The sequence below is a fragment of the Hypanus sabinus genome, unplaced genomic scaffold (assembly GCF_030144855.1).
Source record: "Hypanus sabinus isolate sHypSab1 unplaced genomic scaffold, sHypSab1.hap1 scaffold_151, whole genome shotgun sequence".
NCBI classification, from domain to species: Eukaryota; Metazoa; Chordata; class Chondrichthyes; order Myliobatiformes; family Dasyatidae; genus Hypanus; species Hypanus sabinus.
In genome coordinates, this window is record NW_026779585.1 from 665,102 (window position 1) to 690,615 (window position 25,514).

At 50.1% G+C, this 25,514-nt stretch overlaps 1 protein-coding gene across 1 annotated transcript in view; it reads left to right on the plus strand.

The window, feature by feature from the left end:
• The window catches only part of LOC132387086 (NACHT, LRR and PYD domains-containing protein 3-like), a 38,270-nt gene that overhangs the window by 392 nt on the left and 12,364 nt on the right, over window positions 1-25,514 (plus strand). Inside the window, exons 2-6 of the mRNA XM_059959440.1 lie at window positions 2,455-2,541; window positions 4,451-4,538; window positions 16,286-16,467; window positions 23,876-24,047; window positions 24,143-24,208. Coding sequence (XP_059815423.1) covers window positions 4,529-4,538; window positions 16,286-16,467; window positions 23,876-24,047; window positions 24,143-24,208 — 430 coding nt within the window. The 5' untranslated portion in view covers window positions 2,455-2,541; window positions 4,451-4,528. The remainder of the gene's footprint in view (window positions 1-2,454; window positions 2,542-4,450; window positions 4,539-16,285; window positions 16,468-23,875; window positions 24,048-24,142; window positions 24,209-25,514) is intronic.

Sequence of the window (25,514 nt, forward strand, 5' to 3'; positions counted from 1 at the left end):
TATTTCCACTTGGAATACTTTACTTATTACTATTTAATTATTTATGGTTTTATATTGCTATATTTCTACACTATTCCTGGTTGGTGCGGCTGTAACGAAACCCAATTTCCCTCCGGATCAATAAAGTCTGTCTGTCTGTCATAAATCTACAACACATTACAGGCCCTTTGGTCCACAATGTTGTGTTGACCACGTAACCCACCTGCAGACCATGATTCGGACCTGTATTCTGTAGAGTTCTTCAGATGAAGGCAGGCTATAGTCTTGAAATTCGAGCAACAACCTCCGGACATTTCTATGCACTTCTAATAAAATCTGCAAGACCAAGATTAGTAAGTTTGCTGATGACACAAAGGTTGGGGGTGTTGTGGGTACTATGGAGGGCTGTCGGAGTTTCCAGCGGGACATTGATAGGGTGCAAAACGGGGCTGAGAAGTGGCAGATGGAGCTCAACGCAGATCAGTGTGAAGTGGTTCACTTTGGTCGGTCGAATATGATGGCAGAATGTCGCATTAATGGTAAGACTCTTGGCCGTGTGGAGGATCAGAGGGATCTTGGGGTCCGAGTCCATAGGTCACTCAAAGCTGCTGCGCAGGTTGACTCTGTGGTTAAGAAGGCGTACGGTGTATTGGCCTTCATCAATCGTGGGATTGAGTTTAGGAGCTGAGAGGTATTATTGCAGCTCTATAGGACCCTGGTCAGACCCCACTTGGAGTACTGTGCTCAGTTCTGGTCGCCTCACTACAGGAAGGATGTGGAATCTATAGAAAGGGTGCAGAGGAGATTTACAAGGACGTTGCCTGGATTGGGGAGCGTGCCTTATGAGAACAGGTTGAGTGAACTCGGCCTTTTCTCCTTGGAGTGACGGAGGATGAGAGGTGACCTGATAGAGGTCTGTAAGATGATGAGAGGCATTCATCGTGTGGATAGTCAGAGGCTTTTCCCCGGGCTGAAATGGATAACACAAGAGGGACACAGGTTTAAGGTGCTGGGGAGTAGGTACAGAGGAGATGTCAGGGGTAAGTTTTTCACTCAGAGTGTGGTGAGTGCGTGGAATGGGCTGCCAGTGACGGTGGTGGAGGCGGATACGATAGGGACTCTTAAGAGGCTTTTGGATAGGTACATGGAGCTTAGAAAAATAGAGGGTTATGGGTAAGCCTAATAATTTCAGAGGTAGGGACATGTTCAGCACAACTTTGTGGGCCGAAGGGCCTGTGTTGTGCTGTGGGCTTTCTATGTTTCTATTATTAGACCTGTCACTGGGATGTTGTATCTGCACGAGAGTGTTTTAGGATTACGAATGCAGATGCGGCAAATGTTTTGGATTCCTAGAATAACGTGCCAATAAAGCACAAGAGGAATTAAATATCGCCTCACGTGCAAGGTTTCTATTGAATTGAGTTGACTTTATTACTTACACCCTTCACATGCATGAGGGGTAAAAATCTTTACATCCTGTCTCGGTCTGAACGTGCAATGTGCAATTGATAGTAATTTGTAAGAAGCGGTACGTGCAGTCAGCTATTCGACAGAGCAGCCTATCTGGCTTAGACATACAATTTTATCGGTGTGAATTGATCTGTCTGATGGCCTGGTGGAAGGAGCTGTCCCAGAGCCTATTGGTCCCGGCTTTTAATACTGCGGTGCCCACAAAACCATTGTGCCGACCCACAAAACCTGCCTGCCAGATAACCCCCCCCCCCACCTTAAATTCCTCCATAATCCTGTCTAGTAGTCTCTTAATCTTCACTAGTGTATCTGCCTCCACAACTGACTCAGGCAGTGCATTCCACGCACCAACCACTCTCTGAGTGAAAAACCTTCCTCTAATATCCTCTTTGAACTTCCCTCCCCTTACCGTAAACCAGAGGCTGCTGGTTTGAGTCACTGTCCTCAGAAGGGCTGCTGGTTCGAGTCACTGTCCTCAGAGGGGCTGCTGGTTCGAGTCACTTCCCTCGGAGAAGCTGCTGGTTCGAGTCACTGTCCTCAGAGGGGCTGCTGGTTTGAGTCACTGTCCTCAGAAGGGCTGCTGGTTCGAGTCACTGTCCTCAGAGGGGCTGCTGGTTCGAGTCACTTCCCTCGGAGAAGCTGCTGGTTCGAGTCACTGTCCTCAGAGGGGCTGCTGGTTCGAGTCACTTCCCTCGGAGAAGCTGCTGGTTCGAGTCACTGTCCTCAGAGGGGCTGCTGGTTCGAGTCACTGTCCTCAGAGGGGCTGCCGGTTACACTTCTTGCACCCGTCACCGTGAGGGTCCTGAATGAAAGGGTGGGATCCTAATGCCGCAAAGAGGGAATCGGGCCGGCAGGTTGCTGGTCATCACTGGATTCGATGAAAGGGTCCGAGAAATGGGGGAAAGGGATCTCGATCATGACAGTATTGAAGGAAAGGGACAAAGAACAGTAAAGAATGTCTTCAGCACGAGGCTGTAAAGTTCTTTTCATTTTCTTTCCCCCCAGTTATTTGGAGCGGAATTTCACATCAGAATCCGTCGAACTAGGGATGAAGGCAAGGCAGTCGGTGTTGTCTCCATGGACTTTGGCAAGGTATTTTTCATTTCAATTTTCAATCTTTTTATTGATTTTCAAGTAAAGAATATACAAATCGGAGGAGGGGTTTAGCAAACAGATGATATAAAAGACATGTAAACAGCAATAATAAAAACAGCAAGTATGTAATGTCAAGATCAAATAGGTAAAATATTATGCTGTTATATATACAATGGTCAAAAAAAAAACTACAACTCCTCATAGCGATCATAACAGAATGATAGGAAATTTTATTGATGAAGGACAAAAAAAAGCCCACGAACTGAACCGAAACAAAGAGGAAGAGAAAGAAAAGGAAAGATTGGGCAGTCCAATTGAGGATAAAATTAGAAAACAAAAGGAGAGAGGGAGAAAAAACACATCCTTCCAGTCGTCTCCGAACCTTCGTGGATAAGGGTTTTCCCCAAAGAGAATAAAGAAAAGTAAATAAATAAACATAAATTAAATCATGTGAAAATTTTGAATAAAGGGTCGCCAGACTTGTTCAAAGATAAAGGATGTATCAAATGTCCGGCTTATAATTTTCTCCAAGCTTAGACATGGCAGCATTTGTCAAAGTCCCGCATGGGACGTTTAGTCGCTCGGCATTCCGGATGGCGTAGGAAATTGGATAAGACATTAGATTTGAAGGAGGATTCAGAGAGTGGGAGCAGATGGTTGCCTATGACTGGTGCCCCCGCTACGATCTTTGCTAGGTCCATTTTTTTAAATCTATATCAACGATCTGAATGATAATGTGATGGAATCGGCAGCTGGGACCTAGCCTGATAGTGCAGTCGACAGCGAGGAAGGCTGTCGTGGACTGCTGAGGGGTTTGCACCGGCTGGAAGAATTGCTTGAGAATGGCAGTTGATGGGACATCAACTGACCATTTCAACACTCCCCGATTCCAAACTCGGTCCTTCCAAGCGTTCAGCTCTCCACTCCCTCCAGACCAATCCTCACCTCACCAGGAAACCCGCAGGTAAGGGAGAAGCTGGGGTCGGCTGGCATCCTGACCTCCACCTTGCTGGGGCCCAGACACCTCCTCTCACTTACCCCTCAAGCAGGGCACCACTAAGGAGCACCCGGCCATTATAGAACCATAGAACACCACAGCACAGTACAGGCCCTTCGGCCCTCCATGTTCTGCCGACCCATATAATCCTTAAAAAAAAAGTACTAAACCCACACTACCCTGTAACCCTCTATTTTTCTTTCATCCATGTGCCTGAACAAGAGGCTCTTAAATACCCCTAATGTTTTAGTCTCCACCACCATCCCTGGCAAGTCATTCCAAACACCCACTACCCTCTGTGTAAAAAACTTACCCTTGATGTCTCCATAAATTTCCCTCCCTTAATTCTGTACATATGCCCTCTGGAGTTTGCTATTGGTGCCCTGGGAAACAGGTACTGACTATCCACCCTATCTATGCCTCTCATAATCTTGTAGACCTCTATCAGGTCCCCTCTCATTCTTCTACGCTCCAAAGTGAAAAGTCCCAGCTCTGCTAACCTTGCTTCATATGACTTGTTCTCCAAACCAATTGCAACATCCTGGTAAATCTCTGCACCCTCTCCATTGTCCTGGGGGGATGGAGGGGGGATTCTCGACGGACGGACGCCGCCTCTATGAGGCACGGCTCCTGGAAGGTGTCCTGGTTGCTGGGGAGGTTAGCGCCCATAATGGAGGTGGCTCCTCAGCTGCCTCTGTTCCTGTGCAGTGGCCCAGCTCTCCACGGTGAATCCCTGACGTTTACGCCTGGGCGCGTTTAGATGGGTTAACCGCAGAACAGCCGGTTTCTGTGGTCTCCAGTCGCTTTGGGAAACTGGCGGCCGGGTAGTGTGTTAGTGTGTAACAGAGATCTTGATGCACGTCTCATTGTCCCTGAACCGCCCTCCCAATGGCATTTTATTTCCCGCAGACGGTGCGAACCTGGGATTCCTTGACACCGTCGCGGGAAGCCTAAACAGGGAGAAGCGCAGGAACTTCAGGAGTGAAAATGGACGCAGGTATTTACTTTTAACAACTTCTCTTCGAACTGTGAAAAATTAGTGTCCAGGCTTGGAGTGCAAGCTGACGCTTGTCAAAGTTGCAGATGACACACTGAATCAGGGGAAATCACTGAGGAATGGAAGAAGTAGGCATACTTCCGGGAATTGACGTTAAACGCGCGATAGATGTCCGATGATAGATATGCGAAGAGACGCACGCAAAGTGTTGGAGGAACTCAGCGAGTGCCTGTCGCACCTTTCCTGGCGCATTTTGAATTACTAGGTGTCAGTGCTTACTTGTGGGTCCAGGGCTGTCGTTCATCAGTGAGCAACTGTCTTTCGTCACCGGGTCGGCGATTTTATACCCTTGCGCGTCTCACTTGCTGGCCGGTGGCGCAGTGGCATCAGCGCCGGACTGCGAGGCGAGCGGTCCCAGGTCCCTGGCAGCTCGGCCTCGTTAAAAAAAAACAGAAACTGGAAAACGGCTACGGAAATGGGGAGGGCGATGCCGCCCTATGCCGCCGCGATGGGCGGAAAGGAGCGCCGAGACCGTTTCATTTAGTAGTAAGAAGCAGTTGTTGGAAGCTGAAAGAATTCCACTCAACAGAACACCGAGATGTGCCTTTTACACCGGCTCCTTGCATTGTGTAATGTCGTGGTCACCAACGTTTTAAAGCCCAGGATCCCCTACCTCGGCCTTAGTGAACCGCAGAACCATAAAACGTTACAGCACAGAAACAGGCCTTTCGGCCCTTCTTGACTGTGCCGAAATCATTTCTCTGCCTAGTCCCACTGACCTGCACCCGGACCATATCCCTCCATACCCCTCTCATCCGTGTACCTGTCCAAGTTTTTCTTAAATGTTAAAAGTGAGCCCGCATTTACCACTTCATCTGGCAATTCATTCTGCACTCCCACCACTCTCTGTGTGAAGAAGCCCCCTCCTTAATGTTCCCTTTAAACTTTTCCCCCTTCACCCTTAACCCATGACCTCTGGTTTTTTCTCCCCTGGCCTCAGTGGAAAAAGCCTGCTTGCATTCACTCTATCTATACCCATCATAATTTTATACACCTCTATCAAATCTCCCCTCATTCTTCTCCGCTCCAGGGAATAAAGTCCTAACCTATTCAACCTTTCTCTGTAACTCAGTTTCTCAAGTCGGCAACATCCTTGTAAACATTCTCTGCACTCTTTCAAACTTATTATTATCCTTCCTGTGATTCGGTGACCAAAACTGCACACAATCCTCCAAATCTGGCCTCACCAATGCCTTATACAACCTCACCATAGCATTCCAACTCTTATACTCAATACTTTGATTTATAAAGGCCAATGTACCAAAAGCTCTCTTTACAACCCTATCTACTTGTGACACCACTTTTAGGGAATTATGTATCCGTATTCCCAGATCCCTCTGTTCTACTGCACTCCTCAGTGCCCTACCATTTACCTTGTATGTTCTACCTTGGTTTTTCTTTCCAAAGTGCAATACCTCACACTTGTCTGTATTAAACTCCATCTGCCATTTTTCAGCCCATTCCACCAACTGGTGCAAGCTTTGAAAACCTTCCTCACTGTCCACTACACCTCCAATCTTTGTATCATCAGCAAATTCGCTGATCCAATTTATCACATTATCATCCAGATCATTGATATAGATGACAAATAACAATGGACCCAGCACTGATCCCTGTGGCACACCACTAGTCACAGGCCTCCACTCAGAGAAGCAATCCTCCACTACCACTCTCTGGCTTCTCCCAGTGAGCCAATGTCTAATCCAATTTACTACCTCACCATGTATACCTAGTGATTGAATCTTCCTAACTAACCTCCCATGAGGGACCTTGTCAAAGGCCTTACTGACGTCCATGTAGACAACATCCACTGCCTTCCCATCATCCACTTGCCTGGTAACCTCCTCGACAAACTCTAATAGATTTGTTAAACATGACCTACCACGCACGAAGCAGTGTTGACTCTCCCTAACAAGTCCCCACCTATCTAAATACTTGTAGATCCTATCTCATAGTACTCCTTCCAATAATTTACCTACTACTGACGTCAAAGTTACCGGCCTATAATTCCCCGGATTACTCTTAGAGCCTTTTTTAAACAACGGAACTACATGAGCAATCCTCCAATCCTCCGGCACCTGACCCATCGATACCGACATTCTAAATATATCTGCCAGGGCCCCTGCAATTTCAATACTCGTCTCATTCAAGGTCCGAGGGAATACCCTGTCAGGTCCTGGGGATTTATCTACTCTGATTTGCCTCAAGACAGCAAGCACCTCTTCCTCTTCAATCTGTATAAGTTCCATGACCTCTCTACTTGTTTGCCTTACTTCCGTTGACTCCATGCCAGTTTCCTTAGTAAATACAGACGGGAAAAAAACATTTAAGATTTCCCCCATTTCTATTGGTTCCATACATAGGCGACCACTCTGATCTTCAAGAGGACCAATTGTATCCCTTACTATCCTTTTGCTCTTCATATACCTGTGGAAGCTCTTTGGATTATCCTTCACCCTGACTGCCAAAGCAACCTCATGTCTTCTTTTAGCCCTCCTGATTTCTTTCTTAAGTATTTTTTGCACTTTTTATATTCCTCAAGTACCTTATTTTCTCCCTGTTGCCTGTACATGTTATACATCTCTCTCTTCTTCCTTATCAGAGTTCCAATATCCCTAGAGAATCTTTATTCATTTTGCCTTTAACCCTGACAGGAACATACAGACTCTGCGCTCTCAAAATATCTTCTTTGAAGGCCTCCCACTTACCAATGACATCCTTGCCAGAGAACAACCTGTCCCAATCCATGCATTTTAGATCCTTTCTCATTTCTTCAAAGTTGCCCCTTTTCCAGTTTAGAACTTCAACCCGAGGACCAGATCTATCTTTATCCATGATCGTTGAAACTAATGGTGTTATGATCACTGGAACCAAAGTGTTCCCCAACACACACTTCCGTCACCTGCCCTAACTCGTTTCCTAATAGGAGATCTAATATTGCATCCTCTCTAGTCGGTACCTCTATATATTGATTTAGAAAACTTTCCTGAACACATTTTCCAAACTCTATCCCATCTAGACCTTTGACAATATGCGAGTCCGGATCAATATGTGGAAAATTAAAATCTCCTACAATCAAAACTTTGTTTCCTGAAGTTGTCTGTTATCTCTCTGCAGATTTGCTCCTCCAATTGTCGCTGATATTGGGTGGTCTATAATACAACCCCATTAATGTGGTCATACCTTTCCTGTTTCTCAGCTCCACCCATATGGCGTCGGTAGACAAGCCCTCTCTAATCTGTCCTGCCTGAGCACTGCTCAGCACATTTTCCCTGACTAGCAAAGCCACCCTGCCCACCCCCGACCCTTCATCCCTCTGCCTCTATCACGTCTGAAACATCGGAACCCTGGAACATTGAGCTGCCAGTCCAGCCCCTCCTGTAGCCAAGTTTCACTGATGGCTACATGTCATAATTCCACGTGTCAATCCACGCCCTCAGCTCTTCAGCCTTCCCCACAATACTCCTCACATTGAAACAGACACACCTCAGAAGATTATTACCACCACTCACAACCCTTCTATTTGTGGCTTTGCATGAACCTTTAACACCATTTATTTTCACCCCTGCTCCACTAGCTACTCTGGTTCCCATCCCCCACTGACAAACCTCCCTGCGAGGATATTGGTCAGGGGTAACCCGTCTCTCTTGTACAGGTCCCACCTGCCCCAGAAGAGATGCCAATGACCCTGAAATCTGAAACCCTGCCCCCTACACCAGCTCCTCAGCCACGTGTTCATCTTCCAGAGCGTCCTGTTCTTACCCTCACTGACACGTGGCACACCTGCGATCCTGAGATTACCACCCTCGAGGTCCTGCTTTTTAACTTCCCACCTAGCTCTCTATACTAACTCTTCAGGACCTCCTCACTCTTCCTTCCTACGTCACTGGTACCGATGTGTACCACGACATCTGGCTGATCACCCTCCCATTTCAGAGACATCCCTGACCCTGGCACCCGGGAGGCAACAAACCATCTGGGTGTCCCTATCACAACCACAGAACCTCCTACCTGTACCTCTAACTATCGAGTCCCCTATCACTACCGCTCTCTTCATCCCCCCTCCCTTCTGCACTGCAGAACCAGACTCAGTGCCAGAGATCCAGCTGCCGCAGCTTGTCCCAGGTAAGCCGTCCCCCCCAGCAGTATCCAAATCGGTATACTTGTTGTTAAGGGGAATGGTCGCAGGGGAGCCCTGCTCTACCTGCCCTTCCCCCTTCCCTCGCCTGACGGTAACCCAATTACCTGTGTGCTGCTCCTTTGACGTAACTGCCTCCCTACAGCTACTATCTATGAACTCCTCATTCTCCCGAATGATCCGGAGGTCATCCGGTTCCCTAACGCGGTTTGTTTGGAGCTGCAGCTGGATGCACTTCTTGCAGGTGTGGTTGTCAGGGAGACCTCCGGTCTCCCTGACTTGCCACATCCTGCAAGAGGAGCATTCCAACATCCCGCCCGGCATTCTCTCTACTCTAAACGAAGAAAAACAAAACTTACCGGGGACCTACCCTCGCCTCTGCCTGTTCACGCCGAAGCCTGTTGAGGTCATCCAGCTCCTGCTCCAGTTCCCTGACGCGGTCTGTTAGGAGCTGCAGCTGGACGCACTTCTTGCAGGTGTCGTTGCCAGGGAAACCAAAGCCAGGATCGGCCTACTAAATGGTCTAGAGGGAAACCAGCCCAGGCTGTACTTCCAGATTGAGGCCTTTTTTATTCTGGGCTAATCATATCTGAATTACATAAAATGCTTTCGGCAAACTTTCAAATTAACTTAGCCGAGGAAACACCGTAACGAGCATACCAAACAGGCCATAGCTGCCTCTCTTTAAAGAATATTACAGTACCTCATACCTTTCATTCCAAGTTTCATTATTTAATTTTATTTCAACACGAAAAATAAATTGACTGTTGCGCTCAGTGTGATGGGCGAAGACTTTCCGCTAGTTCCCTGAAATTTGGCTCTCAACTGCAGACGTCCAGTCTGAGGCAGTCTGTGACGTGTCTGTCAGTAAGACAGCTCCTGTACTTAGATTCAATAATATTCATCTGTGAAAATGCAATTTCACGCAAATTGGTTGACCCGAAGTGGGCACTGACTTCTGCCGTCAGGTCTGTCAGATAACCTTATAACAACCATATAACAATATAACCATATAACAATCACAGCACGGAAACAGGCCATCGCGGCCCTCCTAGTCCGTGCCGAACTCTCAATCCCACCTACCCGCACTCAGCCCATAACCCTCCACTCCTTTCCTGTCCGTATACCTATCCAATTTTACCTTAAATGACACAACTGAACTGGCCTCTACTACTTCTACAGGAAGCTCATTCCACACAGCTACCACTCTCTGAGTAAAGAAATGCCCCCTCGTGTTTCCCTTAAACTTCTGCCCCCTAACTCTCAAATCATGTCCTCTCGTTTGAATCTCCCCGACTCTCAATGGAAACAGCCTATTCACGTCAACTCTATCTATCCCTCTCAAAATTTTAAATACCTCGATCAAATCCCCCCTCAACCTTCTACGCTCCAAAGAATAAAGACCTAACTTGTTCAACCTTTCTCTGTAACTTAGGTGCTGAAACCCAGGTAACATTCTAGTAAATCTCCTCTGTACAAAGAATAAAGACCTAAATTGTTCAACCTTTCCCTGTAATTGGGTGCTGAAACCCAGGTAACATTCTAGTAAATCTCCGCTGTACAAAGAATAAAGACCTAAATTGTTCAACCTTTCCCTGTAACTTAGGTGCTGAAACCCAGGTAACATTCTAGTAAATCTCCGCTGTACAAAGAATAAAGACCTAACTTGTTCAACCTTTCCCTGTAACTTGGGTGCTGAAACCCAGGTAACATTCTAGTAAATCTCCTCTGTACAAAGAATAAAGACCTAACTTGTTCAACCTTTCCCTGTAACTTAAGTGCTGAAACCCAGGTAACATCGTAGTAAATCGTCTCTGCACTCTCTCTAATTTATTGATATCCCGCAATCCAGTGGCCGCGCGTCACCCGGCCGTTCCTCGTGCTCCTCGTTTCCAGTTTGCCTCCGGAAGTGGCATCGAGCTCGTCCAGTACCGCCTTGGGTAGGAGGCGCTTGCTCGAGTCAACTTTTATCAGTTTGACTGCCAGCGTCACTACATGCTTGACCAATCTGTTGGAGTTCTTCGAGGATGTAACCAGGAAGTTAGACAGGGGAGATCCAGAGGATGTAGTGTACCTCGATTTTCAGAAGGCATTTGATAAGGTCCCACGTAGAAGATTGGTGGGTAAAATCAAAGCTCAGGGCATCGGGGGGAAGGCATTGACATGGATAGAAAACTGGTTGGCAGAGAGAAAGCAAAGGGTAGCGGTGAATGGGTGTTTCTCGGAATGGCAGGTGGTGACTAGTGGGGTACCACAGGGCTCGGTATTGGGACCACAGCTGTTAACGATTTACGTTAACGATTTAGATGAAGGCATTGAGAATAACATCAGCAAATTTGCTGATGATACTAAGCTGGGTGGCAGTGTGACATGTGATGAGGGTGTTAGGAGAATTCAGGGTGACTTGGATAGGCTGGGTGAGTGGGCAGATACTTGGTAGATGACGTTTAATGTGAATAAGTGTGAGCTTATCCACTTTGGGAGTAAGAACAGGAAGGCAGATTATTATCTGAACGGTGTAGAGTTAGGTAAGGGAGAAATGCAAAGAGATCTAGGAGTCCTTGTTCATCAGTCACTGAAGGTGAATGAGCAAGTGCACCAGGCAGTGAAGAAGGCTAATGGAATGTTGGCCTTTATTACAAAGGGAATTGAGTACAAGAGCAAGGAAATCCTCTTGCATTTGTACAGGGCCCTGGTGAGACCACACCTGGAGTATTGTGTACAGTTTTGGTCTCCAGGGTTAAGGAAGGACATCCTGGCTGTAGAGGAAGTGCAGCGTAGATTCACGAGGTTAATTCCTGGGATGTCTGGACTGTCTTATGCAGCGAGGTTAGAGAGACTGGGCTTGTACACACTACAATTAAGGAGATTGAGAGGGGATCTGATTGAAACATATAAGATTATTAAGGGATTGGTCAAGATAGAGGCAGGAAATATGTTCCAGATGCTGGGAGAGTCCAGTACCAGAGGGCATGGTTTGAGAATAAGGGGTAGATCATTTAGGACAGAGTTAAGGAAAAACTTCTTCTCCCAGAGAGTTGTGGGAGTCTGGAATGCACTGCCTCGGAAGGCAGTGGAGGCCAATTCTCTTGATGCTTTCAAGAAGGAGCTAGATAGTTATCTTATGGATAGGGGAATCAAGGGATATGGGGACAAGGCAGGAACCGGGTATTGATAGTAGATGATCAGCCATGATCTCAAAATGGCAGTGCAGGCTCGAAAGGCCGAATGGTCTACTTCTGCACGTATTGTCTGTTGTCTATCTGCTCTTCGATGTCCCTGTTACTATTGGGTGGTCTGTATATATTTAAAAAAAACACCCTATAGTGTTATTGACCCCTTCCTGTTCCTGACTTTCACCCAAGAGACTCCATAGACTCGTGGTCGCTAACCGGTCGGTCGTGATTTACTCGTCGATGTCGGAGGCTTTCCCAGTAGATCCCGAGGGAAAAAAAAGAAAAAGAAATACACAAGTACTGTTGCGAGACTGTGTTCTCCGAGTGGTCTACTTCTGCACCTATTGTCTATGAGGAAAGTCCACGACCAAGGGCTGCTGATGAACCACACAGTGTTAATCCAGGAAGTCGGGAAAATCAGGGTCATTACGGCACAGTGCTAAAAAACCACCAGGCAGACAGAGTGGAAGTAAAACTCCGCAACCCTGGAAACATCCTCTCTTTACAAACGGCAGGAGTATTGGGAGTATTGCTATATTAACATTACCCTAATTACTATTACGTATTTTTATAACGCTCACTTTACAGCAGTATCTGTGTATTTACTTTTCTTTTTCTTTGTCGGGATCTACTGAGAGAGCCTCAAAGATCGGCCGGTCGATCGCCATCGACCGCTACCGTTAACGGGTGGTGTCGTTGGAATGTTTTCTGCCCTGTGGCGCAGCGGGTGGCAAATTTTTGCCGTTCCCGTAGGGTTTCCGTGCTTTTTTTCAACGAGGCCGACCCGCCGGCGCGACGTTCAGGGGGCCGGCTGGATTCGAACCCGCGGCCCCTCGCCTCGAAGTGCGGCGCTGATGCCAGTACACCGCCGCCTGGCTCCGTCACGTGCCGGGGAACAGCGACGCCACCTTCGCGTACTGCCACGCCGGGACTGGAGTCGCCTCTCTGCCCGGCTCCAGGAAATGGGGAGAACTCTGGAGGGAGTGCAGAGCAGTATCTGTGGGAGGCCCGGGGAGGACAGAGTAAGAAGGTGGGGGAGAGGAGGTCAAGGTGGCAGGTGAAACCGGGAGAGGGGGAGGTGAAGTGAAGTGAAGAGCTGGGAATGAGACAGGGCTGGAGAAGGGGGAGTCTGATAGGAGAGGACAGAAGTCTGATAGGAGAGCTGGGAAGTGATTGGTGAACGAGATACAGGACTGGAGAAGGGGGAGTCTGATAGGAGAGGACAGAAGTCTGATAGGAAAGCTGGGAAGTGATTGGTGAATGAAATACAGGGCTGGAGAAGGGGGAGTCTGATAGGAGAGGACAGAAGTCTGATAGGGGAGCTGGGAAGTGATTGGTGAACGAGATACAGGGCTGGAGAAGGGGGAGTCTGATAGGAGAGGACAGAAGTCTGATAGGAGAGGACAGAAGTCTGATAGGAGAGCTGGGAAGTGATTGGTGAACGAGATACAGGACTGGAGAAGGGGGAGTCTGATAGGAGAGGACAGAAGTCTGATAGGAAAGCTGGGAAGTGATTGGTGAATGAAATACAGGGCTGGAGAAGGGGGAGTCTGATAGGAGAGGACAGAAGTCTGATAGGGGAGCTGGGAAGTGATTGGTGAACGAGATACAGGGCTGGAGAAGGGGGAGTCTGATAGGAGAGGAGAGAAGACTGATAGGAGAGCTGGGAAGTTGGTTGGTGAATGAGATACAGGGCTGGAGAAGGGAGAGTCTGATAGGAGAGGACAGAAGTCTGACAGGAGAGCTGGGAAGTGATTGGTGAACGAGATACAGGGCTGGATAAGGGGAGTCTGATCGGAGAGGACAGAAGTCTGATCGGAGAGCTGGGAAGTGATTGGTGAACGAGATACAGGACTGGAGAAGGTGAGTCTGATCGGAGAGGACAGAAGTCTGATCGGAGAGCTGGGAAGTGATTGGTGAACGAGATACAGGACTGGAGAAGGGGGAGCCTGATAGGAGTGGACAGAAGTCTGATAGGAGACCTGGGAAGTGATTGGTGAACGAGAGACAGGGCTGGAGAAGGGGGAGTCTGATAGGAGAGGACAGAAGTCTGATAGGAGAGCTGGGAAGTTGGTTGGTGAACGAGATACAGGGCTGGAGAAGCGGGAGTCTGATAGGAGAGCTGGGAAGTTGGTTGGTGAACGAGATACAGGGCTGGAGAAGGGGGAGTCTGATAGGAGAGGACAGAAGTCTGATAGGAGAGCTGGGAAGTGATTGGTGAACGAGATACAGGGCTGGAAAAGGGGGAGTCTGGTAGGAGAGGACAGAAGTCTGATAGGAGAGCTGGGAAGTGATTGGTGAATGAGATACAGGATGGAGGAGGGGGAGTCTGATAGGAGAGCTGGGAAGTGATTGGTGAATGAGATACAGGACTGGAGAAGGGGAGTCTGATAGGAGAGGACAGAAGGCCACGGGAGAAAGAAAAGGTGGGGAGGGAACACCAGAGGGAGGTGATGGGCGGGCAGGGAGATAGGGTGAGAGAAGGAAATGGGAAAGGGGAATGGTGAAGAAGAGATTTGGGGGAGGGACAATTGCCAGAAGTTTGAGAAATCGAGCTTCATGCCATCCGGTTGCCCCTCCAACCCGAGTGTGGCAGTGGAGGAGGCCGCGGACTGGCATGTTGGAATAGGGATGAGAAGCGGAATTAAAATGGGCGGCGACCGGGAGATCCCACTTTCCCTCGGTGCCGGCCTTCACCGACGTGGCGGGCGGGCGCCTGAGCAAATCCCGGTGATTGAGGGGGAAAGTGATCTCCTGGTCCGGTAATGGAAACTTCCTCCAAGCCCGTGCTGAGGTCCAGAGGGTGCTTCTCAGTGTCATCCAGGCTGTCTTGTATGGTGGAGATTCATCTGCATCAAAGGAGGTGTGATATGCTCCTTCCCTCTGCTAGCCTGCTGGTCACCCTCGGGCAACGTGTTGCATCTACTTAGCCCCTGGTCAGGGTCACCCGAAGCAATGGGGGCAGCTGGTGGATGGTCGTATGAGCCGCCGGTGCAGTCCTGGTTACGTGACCACTGACGCCGTTCAGACTATCTCTGAAGAATAGCGATAACGGCTCGGGGTCACCCATCTTGTAAAGACACTGCCCAGGCGGAGCCGATGGCAGAACCACCTCCTTCGAAAAATTTGCAGAGAACCATCACGGTCACGGAAAGCGGACATCGTATGACATGGCACAAAGTAATGATGTCATATGACACTATACATAATCATGATGTCATATGACATCTAACATAATGATGATAACATTCAAAACCGCACATAAAGATGATGTCATTCGACACCACACATAATGATGATAACATTCCACACCACATATAATGATGATGTCATATGACATCTAACATAATGATGATAACATTCAAAACCGCACATAAAGATGATGTCATCTGACATCACACATAATAATGATAACATTCGACACCACACATAATGATGATGTCATTTGACATCACACATAATGATGATAACATTCGACACCACACATAATGATGTCATATGACATCACACATAATGATGATAACATTCGACACCACACATAATGATGATGTCATTTGACACCACACATAATGATGATGTCATTTGACACCACACATAATGATGATAACATTCGACACCACACATAATGATATCATATGACATCACACATAATGATGATAACATTCGACACCACACATAATGATGATGTCATTTGACACCACACATAATGATGATGTCATTTGATACCACACATAATGATGATGTCATTTGACACCACACATAATGATGATAACACTTGACACCACACATAATGATGTCATATGACATCTAACATAATGATGATAACATTCGACACCACACATAATGATGATGTCATTTGACATCACACATAATGATGATAACATTTGACACCGCACATAAAGATGATGTCATTTGACATCACACATAATGATGGTAACATACGACACCACACATAATGATGATGTCATTTGACATCACACATAATGATGATAACACTTGACACCACACATAATGATGTCATATGACATCTAACATAATGATGATAACATTCGACACCACACATAATGATGATGTCATTTGACATCACACATAATGATGATAACATTCGACACCACACATAATGATGTCATATGGCATGTGATGACATAATCATCACATATAATGATGATAACATACAACACTACACATAATGATGATGTCATATGACACAGCACAGGACGAACAAATGAAGGAACTTGGTAAATGAGGTAAATTTCTGATTCTTAAATAGAACCGTGACATAGCCATTTTTCCACGCGGTGAGCTGACACTGTAATTTGTTGGTGAAAGATGTCCAGAGAGAAAATTGTTAATTAGAGCATTGATGTTGGCAGATCTGGCGATGACGATGCCGATATCGACCATAGCCAACCTCTTGGAGAAGTGGGAACATCCGCAGCTCCTCCAGCTGACAAGTCATTACCGGCTGAGGCTGGAGCAGGCGGTCGAAGATTCGGTGCAAGGAGTCAGCTTCACTTTAACGTACGAGGGACTCCTGAGCACCCGGGAGCACCAGGTGAGTGGGAGAGGGGGTTCCTTTCAGCCAATCGAGCTGAGCGCTGCAGAGCCTCGGGTCACGGGCAGGATCAGGCCGTTCGGCCCGTCGGGTCTCCTCCGCCATTCCCTGTTGGCTGATTCATTACCCCTCTCAGCCCCATCCTCCTGCCTTCGCCCCGCAACGTTCCACGCCCTCACCGGTCAAGAGCCTGTCGACCCCCAGCGATACGCACAGTCACCTCGTGTCAACGAATTCCGCAGATCCACCACCCTCCGGCCAAAGAAATTCTCCCTCGTCACGGCTCTAAACCGAGGCTCCTCTCTCCTGAGGATGTGCTTTCCGGTCCAAAACCCGCCCAGTATCCTAAACGTCCTCTCCGCCTCCACTCTACCACTCCCGAGCACCTTCTCTGGTGGATAAATTCCTTGACAGATGGAATTATAATAATTGATATTTTTGCTTGTAGACCAGACTTTGTTGTCCAGGCATGGATATTCTGGCACACAGTCAATAAGACCATAAGATATCGAGGCAGAATTAGGCCGTTCGGCCCGTTGAGTCTGCACCGCCATTTCATCATGGCCGATCCATCTCCCTCTCAACCCCATCCTCCTGCCTTCTCCCCAAGACCTTTCAGGCCCTGATCGATCAACCTCTGCCGTCAACGTACCCAAAGACTTGGCCTCCGCAGCCGCCCGCGTCCAAGCCTTCCACGGATTCTCCACCCTGCGGTGGAAGAAATTCTACATCTCCGTTCTAAATAGACGTCCCTCTATCCTGAGGCTGTGCCCTCTGGTCCTAGACTCCCCCACCACGGGAAGCACCCTCTCCACATCCACTCAGCCGAGGCCTTTCAACATCCGATTGGGTTCAGTGAGATTCCCCCCCCTCAAACCCCAGTCACTAAATTCCAGTCAGAGCCCAGAGCAATCATACTCTCCTCATAGGGGTAACCCTTTCCCCTCCTGAAATCACTCCTCTGAACCCCTTCTGAGCCCTCTCCAATGTCAACACCTCCTGTCTCAAACAACAAACAGGAGAACGTCTGCATGTGCTGGAAATCGAGGGAGAGAGAGGGGGGGGGAGAAAGGGAGAGAGAGAGGGGAGAGAAAGGGAGAGAGAGAGGGGGAGAAAGGGAGAGAGAGAGAGGGGGGAGAAAGGGAGAGAGAGAGGGGGGAGAAAGGGAGAGAGAGAGGGGGGAGAAAGGGAGAGAGAGAGGGGGGAGAAAGGGAGAGAGAGAGAGGGGAGAAAGGGAGAGAGAGAGAGAGGGGGGAGAAAGGGAGAGAGAGAGGGGGGAGAAAGGGAGAGAGAGAGGGGGGAGAAAGGGAGAGAGAGAGGGGGAGAAAGGGAGAGAGAGAGGGGGGAGAAAGGGAGAGAGAGAGAGGGGAGAAAGGGAGAGAGAGAGAGAGGGGGGAGAAAGGGAGAGAGAGAGGGGGAGAAAGGGAGAGAGAGAGGGGGGAGAAAGGGAGAGAGAGAGGGGGGAGAAAGGGAGAGAGAGAGGGGGGAGAAAGGGAGAGAGAGAGGGGGAGAAAGGGAGAGAGAGAGAGGGGGGAGAAAGGGAGAGAGAGAGGGGGAGAAAGGGAGAGATAGAGAGGGGGGAGAAAGGGAGAGAGAGAGGGGGGAGAAAGGGAGAGAGAGAGGGGGGAGAAAGGGAGAGAGAGAGGGGGGAGAAAGGGAGAGAGAGAGAGGGGAGAAAGGGAGAGAGAGAGAGAGGGGGGGGGAGAAAGGGAGAGAGAGAGGGGGGAGAAAGGGAGAGAGAGAGGGGGGAGAAAGGGAGAGAGAGAGAGGGGGGAGAAAGGGAGAGAGAGAGGGGGGAGAAAGGGAGAGAGAGAGAGGGGGGAGAAAGGGAGAGAGAGAGGGGGGAGAAAGGGAGAGAGAGAGGGGGGAGAAAGGGAGAGAGAGAGGGGGGAGAAAGGGAGAGAGAGAGAGGGGAGAAAGGGAGAGAGAGAGGGGGGAGAAAGGGAGAGAGAGAGGGGGGAGAAAGGGAGAGAGAGGGGGGAGAAAGGGAGAGAGAGAGGGGGGAGAAAGGGAGAGAGAGAGGGGGGAGAAAGGGAGAGAGAGAGAGAGAGAGGGGGGGAGAAAGGGAGAGAGAGAGGGGGGAGAAAGGGAGAGAGAGAGAGGGGGAGAAAGGGAGAGAGAGAGGGGGGAGAAAGGGAGAGAGAGAGAGGGGAGAAAGCGAGAGAGAGAGAGGGGGGAGAAAGGGAGAGAGAGAGAGGGGGGAGAAAGGGAGAGAGAGAGGGGGGAGAAAGGGAGAGAGAGAGGGGGGAGAAAGGGAGAGAGAGAGGGGGGAGAAAGGGAGAGAGAGAGGGGGAGAAAGGGAGAGAGAGGGGGGAGAAAGGGAGAGAGAGAGGGGGAGAAAGGGAGAGAGAGAGAGGGGGGAGAAAGGGAGAGAGAGAGGGGGAGAAAGGGAGAGAGAGAGGGGGAGAAAGGGAGAGAGAGAAAGGGAGAGAGAGGGGGAGGGAGAGAGAAAGGGAGAGGGGGAGAGAGAGAGGAAGGAGGGAGAGAAAGGGAGAGGGAGAGAGAGAGTGGGAGAGAGGCAGGGGGGAAAGAGGGAGAGAGGGGGAGAGGGAGGGAGAGAGAAAGGGAAAGGGGGGAGAGAGGGAGGGGAGGAGGGAGAGAGAGAGAGGGGAGAGAGGGAGAGAGAGAGAGGTGGAGAGAGAAGGGGAGAGAGGGAGGGGGAGAGAGAGGGAGGGGGGAGAGAGAGAGAAAGGGGGGAGAGAGAGAGGGGGGAGCGGGAGGGGGGAAAGAGGGAGAGAGGGGGAGAGGGAGGGAGAGAGAAAGGGAGAGAGGGGGAGAAAGGGGGGAGAGAGGGAGGGGAGGAGGGAGAGAGAGAGAGGGGAGAGAGGGAGAGAGAGAGAGGTGGAGAGAGAAGGGGAGAGAGGGAGGGGGAGAGAGAGGGAGGGGGGAGAGAGAGAGAAAGGGGGGAGAGAGAGAGGGGGGAGCGGGAGGGGAGGAGGGAGAGAGGGAGAGAGAGGGAGGGGGAGAGAGAGGTGGAGAGAGGGGGAGAGAGAGGGGGGAGAGGGAGGGAGAGAGAGAAAGGGAGGGGGAGAGAGAGGTGGAGAGAGGGGGAGAGAGAGGGGGGGGAGAGGGAGGGAGAGAGAGAAAGGGAGGGGGAGAGGGAGGGGGAGAGAGAGAGGGGGGAGAAAGGGAGAGAGAGAGAGGGGAGAAAGGGAGAGAGAGAGAGAGGGGGGGGGAGAAAGGGAGAGAGAGAGGGGGAGAAAGGGAGAGAGAGAGGGGGAGAAAGGGAGAGAGAGAGGGGGGAGAAAGGGAGAGAGAGAGGGGGAGAAAGGGAGAGAGAGAGAGGGGGGAGAAGGGAGAGAGAGGGGGGAGAAAGGGGAGAGAGAGAGGGGGGAGAAAGGGAGAGAGAGAGGGGGGAGAAAGGGAGAGAGAGAGAGGGGAGAAAGGGAGAGAGAGAGGGGGGAGAAAGGGAGAGAGAGAGGGGGAGAAAGGGAGAGAGAGGGGGGAGAAGGGAGAGAGAGAGGGGGGGAAAGGGAGAGAGAGAGGGGGGAGAAGGGAGAGAGAGAGAGAGAGAGGGGGAGAAAGGGAGAGAGAGAGGGGGAGAAAGGGAGAGAGAGAGAGGGGAGAACGGGAGAGAGAGTGGGGGGTGAAGGGAGTGTGTGAGAGGGGTGAAGGGAGAGAGAGAGAGGGGGGAGAAGGGAGAGAGAGAGAGGGGGGAGAAAGGGAGAGAGAGAGGGGGAGAAAGGGAGAGAGAGAGGGGGGAGAAAGGAGAGAGAGAGGGGGGAGAAAGGGAGAGAGAGGGGGGAGAAAGGGAGAGAGAGAGGGGGGGAGAAAGGGAGTGTGTGAGGGGGAGAAAGGGAGAGAGAGAGAGGGGGAGAAAGGGAGAGAGAGAGGGGGGGAGAAAGGGAGAGAGAGAGGGGGGAGAAAGAGAGAGAGAGAGGGGGAGAAAGGAGAGAGAGAGGGGGGAGAAAGGGAGAGAGAGAGGGGAGAAAGGGAGAGAGAGAGAGGGGGGAGAAAGGGAGAGAGAGAGGGGAGAAAGGAGAGAGAGAGGGGGAGAAAGGGAGAGAGAGAAAGGGACGAGAGGGGGGAGGGAGAGAGAAAGGAGAGGGGGAAGAGAGAGAGGAAGGAGGAGAGAAAGGGAGAGGGAGAGAGAGAGTGGGAGAGAGGAGGGGGGAAAGAGGGAGAGAGGGGGAGAGGGAGGGAGAGAGAAAGGGAAAGGGGGGAGAGAGGGAGGGGAGGAGGGAGAGAGAGAGAGGGGAGAGAGGGAGAGAGAGAGAGGTGGAGAGAGAGGGGAGAGAGGGAGGGGAGAGAGAGGGAGGGGGGAGAGAGAGAGAAAGGGGGGAGAGAGAGAGGGGGGAGCGGGAGGGGGGAAAGAGGGAGAGAGGGGGAGAGGGAGGGACGAGAGAAAGGGAGGGGGAGAAAGGGGGGAGAGAGGGAGGGGAGGAGGGAGAGAGAGAGGGGGAGAGAGGGAGAGAGAGAGAGGTGGTGAGAGAAGGGGAGAGAGGGAGGGGGAGAGAGAGGGAGGGGGGTGAGAGAGAGAGAAAGGGGGGAGAGAGAGAGGGGGGAGGGGAGGGGAGGAGGGAGAGAGGGAGAGAGAGGGAGGGGGAGAGAGAGAGAGGTGGAGAGAGGGGGAGAGAGAGGGGGGAGAGGGAGGGAGAGAGAGAAAGGGAGGGGGAGAGAGAGGTGGAGAGAGGGGGAGAGAGAGGGGGGGGAGAGGGAGGGAGAGAGAGAAGGGAGGGGGAGAGAGAGGGAGGGGGAGAGAGAGGGAGGGGGAGAGAGAGAGGGAGGGGGGAGAGAGAAAGGGAGGGGGAGAGAGGGAGGGGGAGAGGGGAGGGGGAGAGAGAGGGAGGGGGAGAGAGAGAGGGAGGGGGGAGAGAGAGAAAGGGGGGAGAGAGAAAGGGAGAGGGGGGAGAGAGGGAGGGGAGGTGGAGAGAGAGGGGGAGAGAGGGAGAGAGAGAGAAAGGGGGGAGAGAGAAAGGGAGAGGGGGGAGAGAGGGAGGGGAGGAGGGAGAGAGAGGGGGAGAGGGGAGAGAGAGAGAAAGGGAGGGGAGAGAGAGGGAGGGGGAGAGAGAGAGGGAGGGGGAGAGAGGGGGGAGAGAGAGAGAAAGGGGGGAGAGAGAAAGGAGAGGGGGGAGAGAGGGAGGGGAGGAGGGAGAGAGAGGGGGAGAGAGAGAGGGAGAGAGGGGGGAGAGAGAGGGAGGGGGAGAGAGAGAAAGGGAGAGAGAGAGAGTGGAGAGAGAGGGGGGGAGAGAGAGAGGGAGAGAGAGAGAGAGGTGGAGAGAGAGGGGTGGAGAGAGAAAGGGAGAGAGAGAGAGAGAGAGAGAGAGAGAGAGGGAGGGGGGTAGAGAGAGACAGACAGACAGACTGACTGACTCGGCTGGCCATGCAGCATCTGTGGAAAGGGACACAGACTGAATGTTTTCTGTGAATGACCGTTCACCAGGAACAACGGCAAAGTGGAGAAACATGTTATTTAAAGTTGCAGAGAAGGGGCAACAAAGGTAAAGGTATACCTGTAGTACGGGCAAGCTATGGCTTCCCTTCGTGGGGGAGTCTGGGACCAGAAGACACTGCCTCAGGATAGAGGGGCGTCCTGTAGGGGGGAAGCCAGAGAGTGGTGTACTTATGGGACCCCTTGCCCTGCACGGCTGAGGAGGCCAAGTCATTGGTTATATTTAAGGCAGAGGTTGATTCTTGATCGGTCAGGGCATGAAGGGATACGGGGAGAAGGCAGGGGAAAGCTGAGAGGAAAATTGATCAGCCACGGTGAAATGGCGAAGCAGACTGGACGGGCCAAATGGCCTCGTTCTGCCCCTGAATCTGATGGTCTTCCGACGATGTGACTCCGAAGGGGTGTAGACAAGGTGGGCAGTCACCGTCTGCCTCCCCCAAGGTACAATTGCCGCTAATTTAGTCCGAAGGTAGAGCGTTCCCATGAAACCGTTTGTAATCCAAAATGTCAGAAAACGAAGACGCGATTACCGTTAATTTATATGGGACAAATTTTTTGTGCGTTCCCAGACCCAAACAATAACCTGCCAAATCAAAGCAAATAGCACATAAAACCTAAAGTAACACCAACATATAGTAAAAGCAGGAATGATATAATAAATTTACACCCTATGTAAAGTAGAAATATTGTGGGTACGGTGTAGTGTCACTTATCAAACTCAGGAAGGCAGCGAGCCAAAATCGATTTGGAGAAAAAAATTGGCACGTACATGCATACTCACGTACACACATGCGCAAACAACTGCCCGCACAAGGTTTCATGGTCATTGTAGTCTTTCTTGGGGTAAACACACGTATAACCATATAACCATATTACAATGACAGCACGGAAACAGGCCATCTCGGCCCTTCTAGTCCATGCCGAACGCTTACTCTCACCTAGTCCCACTGACCCGCACTCAGCCCGTAACCCTCCATTCCTTTCCTGTCCATATACCCTATCTAATTTTACTTTAAATGACAATACCGAACCTGCCTCTACCACTTCTACTGGAAGATCATTCCACACAGCTACCACTCTCTGAGTAAAGAAATTCCCCCTCGTGTTACCCTTTTGCCCCCTAACTCTCAACTCATGTTCTCTTGTTTGAATCTCCCCAACTCTCAATGGAAATAGCCTATCCACGTCAACTCTATCTATACCCCTCATAATTTTAAATACCTCCATCGTCTCCCCTCAACCTTCTACGTTCCAAAGAATAAAGGCCTAACTTGTTCAACCTTTCCCTGTAACATAGGTGCTGAAAGCCAGGTAACATTCTAGTAAATCTCCTCTGTACAAAGAATAAAGACCTAACTTGTTCAACCTTTCCCTGTAACTTAGGTGCTGAAAGCCAGGTAACATTCTAGTAAATCTCCTCTGTACTCTCTCTATTTTGTTGACATCTTTCCTGTAATTCGGTGACCAGAACTGTGCACAATAAGGCAGGCGTCTTTTTTTTTTTGTAAAAGAGGAAATCTGCTTTGGTTCGCGAAAACAGGCACTAACGTAAGTCTTTCGTGACAGCGAGCTGTCGTAAATTGAATGTTGGAAAAGCGGGGGCCACCTGTAATACTGACGACAGGAGTTGGAAAGAATCAGGGATGTGAAATCAGATCAGCGTTGGGCAGCGCAAAGTTATCCACGCTGGATCAGGGACCTGATGGTTGAGGGGTACTAATTGTGTGGGTGGGTATGTATGTGTGACTATGTATGCATATTTTTTTTAAAGTGAGAGAGAGACCAAATCTTTTTGTATATCTAAGGCAGAGGTTGATAGATTCCCGGTCAGTCAGGGCATGAAGGGATACGAAGGGAAGGCAGGAGGTTGGAGCTGAGAGGGACATTGGATCAGCCATGCTGAAACGGTGGGGCAGACTCGATGGGCCAAATGGCCTCCTGCACCGTGAAGTGAAGATCAGACCTCGAACTTTCACTTTGCCCCTCTCAACGTCGATTCGACGTTGTTCCTCGCAGCAAATCGTCCGGCGTTCGGAGAGAGGGAGCAGGGCCTCCGGTGCCAAACTCCTCCTCGGCACGGTGACGGAGAAGGCAGCCCCGGCCCTGAAGCTGGTTTGGAGGAGCCTGGTGAAAATGCGCCACGTCCTGCCGAAGCTGGGCGAGCTGCTCGTGGAGATGGACCGACAAGGTGCGTTGAAAGCCGTGCGCCGAATTCGGGCGCCCGGTCCCGCAATCGGCCCTCCCGTCAGAATGTAACGGGGCTTTCTGAAATCATTTCAACAGGTCCTGATCTCGTGGAGTCCTTGAAGGTCGTACAGGTCACTTCTGAAGTGCCCCAGAATCTGAAAGGTATGTTAATTTCTGAATTCAACGGAATGGCTGCCTGTAATTGCAGGGTTCAGACGTGCAGTAAGAGAGTATATTGACTGACGCAACTGTATTTCTATGTTCTATCGTTGTACGTACTATTTATTATAAATTACTATAAATTGCACATTTAGACGTAGTCGTAAAGATTTTGACCCTTATGTATATGAAGGATGCAAGCAGTAAAGTCGATTCGATTCGATGTAGTTATGGTTCTCACCCATTGCAGACTAAAACGTTTTCAGAGAGAGCCGCTGTAAGGGTCTTCCGTGAAGTCAAATGTTGGAGAATTAAAGTTACCGAAACACTGAGTCAAGTTTAAATCCATCAGGGAGAAATGTTCAACACACAACCTGACCCTGGATTGTCCACTCTGTCTATTCCTCTTCATATCTTGTACACCTCTATCATGTCTCCTGTCATCCTCCTTCACTCCAGAGAGTAAAGCCCCAGCTCCCTTAATCTCTGAACATAATCCATACTCACTAAACCAAGCAGCGTCCTGGTAAATCTCCTCTGTACCCTTTCCAATGCTTCCACATCCTTCCTATAGTGAGGCGACCAGAACTGGACACAGTACTCCAAGTGTGGCCGAACCAGAGTTTTATAGAGCTGCATCATTACCTCGCGATTTTTAAACTCTATCCCTCGACTTATGAAAGCTAACACCCCATAAGAATTCTTAACTACCCTATCTACCTGAGAGGTAACTTTCAGGGATCTGTGGACATGTACCCCCAGATCCCTCTGCTCCTCCACACTCCCAAGTATCCTGCCATTTACTTTGTACTCTGCCTTGGAGTTTGTCCTTCCAAAGTGTACCACCTCACACTTCTCTGGGTTGAACTCCATCTGCCACTTCTCAGCCCACTTCTACATCCTATCAATGTCTCTCTGCAATCTTGGACAATCCTCTACACTATCTACAACACCAGCAATCTTAGTGTCGTCTGCAAACTTGCCAACCCACGCTTCTACCACCACATCCAGGTCGTTAATAAAAATCACGAAAGGTCGAGGTCCCAGGACCGATCCTTGTGGGACACCACTAGTCACAACCCTCCAGTCTGAATGTACTCCCTCCACCACAACCCTCTGCTTTCTGCAGGCATGCCATTCTGAATCCACCTGGACAAACTTCCCTGGATCCCATGCCTTCTGACTTTCTGAAATAAATCTACCATGTGGAACCTTGTCAAATGCCTTACTAAAGTCCATGTAGATCACATTCACTGCACTACCCTCATCAATATGTCTGGTCACCTCCTCAAAGAACTCTATCAGGCTT